Raw genomic sequence first — 7,265 nt, 5'->3', positions numbered from 1 at the left:
GTGACTTTAGCGGATATATCTGTGTATAATATGTGGGAACCTCCTATGTTTTTGCTCTTAGTCCTACACATTTTTTGTAAGTCCCAAACATAAAGGGCTAATCAGTCAGTAAGATGGGGAAAAGCTGAGTCTCTGTGAGGAATAAAGGCAAGTCAGTCATAAGTCTACGAAGTTTATGTAAGTTGGAGGATAATCTTTCCAGACTACATAGTTATCATGTGAGGTACATTTTTTTTTTTTTATGACTGCCATGTCATAAGCAATCTTATTAGACAAGTATAAACCAATCATCAAATTTCTGACAACCAATTTTAGGTACATGAATGATCAGAATTGCTGATGTAAATGTACTAAAATGAATAGGAAAAAAAAAAAAAAAAGAGTTCCTTGATGTTTTGTACAGGATAAGGTTGCAGTTTTTTTTTTTTAATTAAATCTTTCCCTGACATATCAGATGATCTGAGTATATCTTAAAACATTCATTCTATCCACTTAAAAAAGGGGGTTCTCCTGTTAAAATAAAGGGGGACAGGCAGGACAGAGACAGCAATCTCCGTGATTCAGAGCAGCGCACAACTGGTGCACAGAAGTTGCATACATCTTAGTGCAAGCAGCAAATCCCCATGCTCCATCAATTTCGTATGGAGAAAAGAAGTGGGGAGGGCAAAGGAAAACAGTGCAGACGAGTCCATGATGGAGTGGCCTGGTTATACTGGAAATATCTCCTGTCATTTCAACACAAGACAAAGCTAATGAGATGTGTCACAATAACAGGGTGTGGGTCTCAAGAGTCCACCCAAAATAGTGGAAAAAGAGGCCATGATGACCTTTACCAGTTTCATTTTGCAGTGTACCACCCTTAGAAATCAGAGTCATAAGTGATTTGGACACTTTTTGTTTAGTTTTGCTTTTGAAAAGAAATCACAAAATATTGAAACAAATATCATCGTTTGGCTTAATTCAGGTATTCTTCATTAAACAGTACACAGACTTTATTGAGCAATTGAAAATGTACACAAGGAACAATAGCTTTTTCTCTTTTTTTTTTTTTAATTTGACTTTCTTCCGATTAAATAACCCAGTTTCGATCATGAAAAGGGCACTTGTTTCTACAGAAGCTGTGCTCTGCTTGCTCAGTTCCAAGTACTGTTTCCAAGCTTCTTCCTTGCCATTGCTGAGGTTATATCTCCACTTGATCAGGAAGTAAATTCTAGAAGGTTGCAAGAATTGACCCCCTAAGTTGTTCTTTCAGATTCTATTTCTCCATAGAGTTCAGCTAACTTTTTAAACTCGGGTCCCCAGTCTCCAAGGTACTGATAATCCTGGTCTGATTGTGTGGTAGCTGAATCCAGTGAGCTAATGGACCCAGCTTCCGATCTCTGACCCTCATAGGCATAAGTCTGCAGAGAGTCATAAGGCGGGACGCTGGGGTCTAGGTCGGCTTCAGCCAGTCTTTGCTTAATAAACTCCTGAACATCTATAGTTTCCAGGGTGGACAATGTCTGGTGCCTGGGGGTGAGTTTCACTTCCGGTCTGATATCTCTCCGATACTTGAACTCCTCCGCAGCAGATGGATTCCTCAAGGCTGTGATGTCAAAGGCCTCGGTGTCTTCCTCACCGCCCCCCTCATCATCATAGGTGACCACGTTCTCCCGCACGTCCTCCTCTGAAATGATCAGGGGCTCTTTTTTGCTGCGTCTCAGGGTGATGAAAAGTACTACAATTGCTAAGGAAAAATGGAAAGAGGATGAAGAGTTAGAAAAAGAAGAAGGACACCTTTGGAGATTGGACATCAGCAATTCCCAACCACTATCATTAACTACATTCCATTTAGGCTTACGTTGTAACACAGCCCTGATCTCTGCACTCTGTGAATACTACCGCAAGATTTTTTTAACATCTCAAAGAATGTAGAAAATCTCTACAAAACATTGGGAAGTTGATGATAGTCCAGGGAACGCAGTGATATTCTCATTTGCCAGGCTATGCCTTTGGGATTTGAGACCCGTGATGAAGTCCAACCATTCAGTCAGGGAAACAGATGATGGAAAAGCAATATGAAATTTTGACTGGAAAAATAATTCTGTGAGGGAGTCAATCTATAAATACTTAACCCTTCTAAGGGGTACACTAAAGTCAGGATATTTTAAGTTTTTGTAAAATAGGAAGAAGGAGCCCCTATCTTTAACCCTTTCCTTTTGATGCTTTGTAGGAAATTAAAGCAGGAATATTTTATGTGGTTCATCTCTTTTGTCCATTATACTTTGGAATAATATTATCAGACATTAAGTATTGCATTTATCTATCAAGCTGCAAATGATGTTATTTTATGTGTACATAATTTATGTTTCATAGGAATTTTTTTTGTTTACACAATGCTCTTTACATAATTTTTTAACTTAACCCTCAAAGCAGAGCTGAGGATTTCCTCATTTTTAAAATGAGGAAACTGAGACTTAGGAGAAATTACATGAGTAAATACCATGTAAGTGTAAGACCACACAAATGGCAGGTGGAAAACCTTGGGCTATAGTTTATGACTTTTCACACCAAAGGTGATGATGTTTCCATTACCATATTCAACTTCATTATTTTAAAAATATAGAAGAAGGAACTGAGTGACCTGTTGGACGTGTGTCTTAGGGCAACTTTGCCAAAAGCGGTGAATAGGTTCTCATTATCAATAATATTGTAGCCATTGAATAAATCGATAGAAATAGGTCTTGGGTATTTTGCTTTGTCTGCTTTTCAGTAGTTTCAAATTACTCTATTTGACAGTATTAAACCATTACTAAATAGAAAGATATGTCATTAGGCCCAATATCCTTTACTTCATCTCTACAGATTGGTTTCTTCTTGGTTAGCTAATAATCTAGGCTTTATGATAATTATTGGGTTCACTAGTATTTAAAACATTCCTTACAATATAATAATCAGAGAAGTATATTCAAATGGAATGTAGGGTTGTTAGATTTAGCAAATAATGCAGGACACCCAATTAAATGTGAATTTGATATGAATAACAACAGATAAATATATGTATTACATATGTATAATATAAAACACAACAAAAATACATGTATAATATATGTATACATGTATATTACATACTATATATAATATGTGTACATAGATATATGTGTGTAACATACAATTATGTCCCATGCAATGTGTAAATGCTTTATGAACACATTGAATATATGTATTAGATATTTGTCCCAATGTTATGAATAGGACATATTTATGCTATACACGTGTGTGTATATATATATATAAGTATATTATAGCTTATATACACATAGCATAAGTATGTCCCATGTAATATAGCTGTAGGTGTATAAGTGTATACATATACACACACATAAACACCGACAGATTTCTATTTTTTATACAAAAGTCACATTTCTATACTGCATTTTGTCTATTTATCTATTTATGTCTGTAAACTGTATTTTATCTGGAAATCCTGACATAAGCTTTAACAAATGGTCATAAAGCAAGCGAACACCAGGTTAGCTATCCTCTGATAAAGAACATGCCTGACACCCTGGAAACTACCCTTTTACCCCTCCCTCTAAAAAGTAACTTCTTTCTTCATTTTTTTATTGTTTTCTTGCTTCTCTTTATACTTTAACCCCTTTTTATGTATATACCTAAACAATACTGATAAGCTTTGCTTGTATTTGAACTAGATATCATAGTGTATATGTGCTTTTAAGACTTGAAAATATAGAGAGGAAGAGGAATAGGTATTCAGAAGTGGAAAGGATAATTATGAGAGGGAAATCTACCATATGTGGAAAGAGGTGGTCATGGTGTACTGGGAAGAAGCTAATTTTTCAGATAAGAGGCAAATGGGAACCTGCGGGAATGAAGGAAAAAATGAGAAAATATCTTTAGGGAGGGTCAGGGAAACATCCGGAAAAGTATGGAATAAAAGGATACTGACTAGGTAAATGCAATGAGGAGGTTATAGTGGACATGGCGAAGCAGTGAGTCACTGTATTTGAAAGGGCATGATTACAGAAAAAGCAGAAAATGAAATGCTGATGCTACATGAGGCTCTGCTTGATAAAGGCTCTGCTACAGAATACAGTAGTTTCCCATTCACGTTGCTTGTACTTTCTTTTTGGGAAAAACAAAAAACAAAAACAAAACAAAACAAACAAAAAGACCTTTCACTGAATGCCATCAATATGCATTTAATACCTCACTGTTTATTTTAGTGTAAATCCAGTTTACAGCTCTCTAATTCAGTGGCCCAAGCAGTATCCTCAAGTAAAGAACTTCATTTTATCCAGAGGTTTATATTAATCATGCACTATATATTTCTGTTCATCTATATGATTAAGTGAGGAGGCTGTTCTAGATCAGAACATCTATTTCTACTGACAGCCTAATTTATTATAGTAAAATTCCTTACTTTTGTCAGTAAATCAAGTTATTTTCCTTTATGTTGAAATGGTTGGTGGTTGATGTCAAGGGACTTTATGTGCATGTATTAATAGGAAGAATGTGATCAATACTGTTATCAACGTATGGAAGTAATGTACATCCTTCGTCATTATTAGTATCATATTTGCTTAATGAAACATAGTGGATAATGCTGGGTTTATTATTATGTTAGCTTCTATTTGCTTATTCCCCCAAATTTAAGAAAATATTCCTGATATATATGTGTTGATTCAAAACATAGGTATTAGTTAAGCTTGCATTTAGAGTTTTACATCTAATCTCTTTTCTAGGCAAAGAGAGCTCCTTGCCAGTGACAAATGATTCCTAGATTTGTAACATACCCATTTATTATAAAGATCAATTTACAATTAGCCATACAATCTGGGATACTTTTTAAAAGGGGGAAGGGAATTTCCTTTATAATTACATCAGGAGATCAGGACAGATACAAACATATGGTCCCCTAAGTCAAAGGCAAATTCACATCGACTCAGAGAAGAATGTGGAAGCATGAATGAGAGGGCACATGCCTAATGAATTTCTTTACACTCATGTTTGTTCAGTAGTTGTTTCTGGAGCAGATGGCACGCAGCAGATATTCCGTAAACAATTCTCATGTGGATGAATGAAAGAATAATCTCTGTGAGAGTGGTAAGGTGGCACTGGGTTAAGAGAATCTTTGTGAATAATAAGAGCCTCACAAGGAAAATAATTTTTAAATATATTTCTTTTAAATCAACCTATTGCTCCTAATAAGAGCAAACACTTAATTTTGCTTGAAAACATTTTTTAAAATTTGAAAAACAAACTAAATATTCCCCCTCCACCCCAATCCCAAGGCCAAAGTTATTTGAAGAGAATGCATGAAGCTAATAGTCACACATATAAATTTGAGAGGGAAATCCCTATTTAGAAACTGGCAGGCACCGGCTGAGCTCCCTGTGCTATACAGCAGCTTCCCACTAGCTCTCCATTTCACACGCGGTAGTGTATTTACGTCAAACCTAAGCTCCGTGCTCTGTGATGACCTAGAGATCCAAGAGGGAGGGGATATATGTATACGTATAGCTGATTCACTTCACTGTACTGCAGAAATTAACACAACATTGTAAAGCAATTATAGTTCAATTAAAAAAAAAAAAAACCTGGTAAGTCAATTAGTATATTCAAATGAGTCCCTCACAGTATATCAAAACATACATGTATGGTAGGGTAGTACTTCTTTCAGTGGTTCATCTGGGAAAATGTAATATGATTGAGCCATAGAGTTGTTAAAAAAAAAAAAGGGAGAGAGAGAGAAGTACAGAGCTTGTCCTTTGTTCAAAATTATATTACAAATGATCTCTGGTATTTTCAAGCTTGGTTACATAATCTGGAATGAAATAAATAAATTGTAGTAATTTTCAGATGTCTTTATTCTAATGAATATTTCATTCCTGGCTAGCACCTTTCTTTTTCTTTTCATTTCTTTAAGTTTGGTCAGGATTTTAACCCCAAGTGATTCTTTTTATATAAGAAAATTAAAATGAATTTATTGTTATTAATTTACTTTATTCATAAAGGTATTGAAATTTGTGGGACCAGTTTTCTCTGTGTTTTCTCCTATATTATATTTGCTTACTTCTATTATCACTCCAGTGCTTGGAGTACTAAGGAGCTTTGAGTTTTCATAACTTAAGCTGACATACAACTTGCATTCAAATACATTATATACTGACTCCTAATATACTCCTCCCAAATACTTTTCATAGTGGATTTGTTTACCCCTAAATATCACTTGATTCTTTTTTTACACCATTGTATGTGAGTACTAAATTTTTTAGAATGAGGTGGCCCAAATCAGGGAGATTAGTTTTATTAGCTTCTGTAGCCATAATTGGTAATGACACCTCTCATTGAAACTTATTTTTTCAAAAGCAGGGGAGCCCACAAGGTCATTTAAAATAGCTCTGCTCACCACTCCCTCCTCCTCTCCTAGTCCCTCACTCTCCTCCCACCACAACCACTTTGATCCCCATTTATGAGGAAATTTACATCCAAGAATAGGAGCAATCTATATGGCGGATTCATCTAGGTCAGCTGATTATATGTGATGTATGGACTACAAAGATAGCTGGAAGAGGTCTAATGCAGGTCCTGATTCAATGATCTCTTGCGTTGGTTTGCTCTGCTGATAGTTCTGGTCTCTCTGACAAGTAATGGGGTGGGGTGGGAAAGAAATGTCAGATCCTTGGGAGAGAAAGAAGACTCCAACAACCCTCTCCTCTGGCAACCAACTCTGATTGCATCATGAGGGCTCAGTCTAAATTCGCTACTATCCATCCCCTAAAATGGATCTAAAAAGGTAATCCTGATAAAACATAACTCAACTCACAAGGTGTATATTTAGCATTTGAATTTAGGTCTTTTGGTTTTCAAGCACCTTTTTCCTGTAATCAATATACACACAGATGGAGTCTGACCAAACTGTAAAATATGGAATCATATTTAACTTATAATAAAACATAAATAAGCACCATGACATTTTACAGATGACTCTAAAGTCATTCTAGTTGAAATTTTATTTTCATACATTCAGAAATAGAAGCAAGAGACTTCATGAGTCCTGAGATCACACAGTTAATTAGTGGCAAAACTAGGGCTGAGTTTCCACAATCACAGTCATGTTCAACAAACAGCTACTAATTAAAACATTTTTCAGTATTAAAATATTAATTTCATGATGTATTTAGCTGTTGAGATTGAGAGCTCTTTCAGAATTAGAAGTTCTAAAATAAAGTATAGCTACCTCTGATGTTGTTGATATTTTT

General features: G+C 35.4%; 1 protein-coding gene across 3 annotated transcripts in view; it reads right to left on the bottom strand.

Annotated features, from left to right (window-relative positions):
* Positions 1-967: 967 nt before the first annotated feature.
* CDH18 (cadherin 18) overlaps positions 968-7,265 on the bottom strand; it is a 743,326-nt gene continuing 737,028 nt past the window's right edge. For 2 of the 3 annotated variants that reach the window (XM_057709535.1, XM_057709536.1), the window contains one exon: positions 1,236-1,726. In XM_057709535.1, coding sequence (XP_057565518.1) covers positions 1,236-1,726 — 491 coding nt within the window. Of the gene's footprint in view, positions 1,727-7,265 lie in introns of all 3 variants that reach the window. The other variant, XM_057709534.1, reaches the window with a different exon arrangement.

Source organism: Hippopotamus amphibius, chromosome 15 (assembly GCF_030028045.1).
Source record: "Hippopotamus amphibius kiboko isolate mHipAmp2 chromosome 15, mHipAmp2.hap2, whole genome shotgun sequence".
Taxonomy (NCBI): domain Eukaryota; kingdom Metazoa; phylum Chordata; class Mammalia; order Artiodactyla; family Hippopotamidae; genus Hippopotamus; species Hippopotamus amphibius.
The sequence above is the reverse complement of the archived record's forward strand: the minus strand, read 5'-3'. Positions and strand labels throughout refer to the sequence as shown.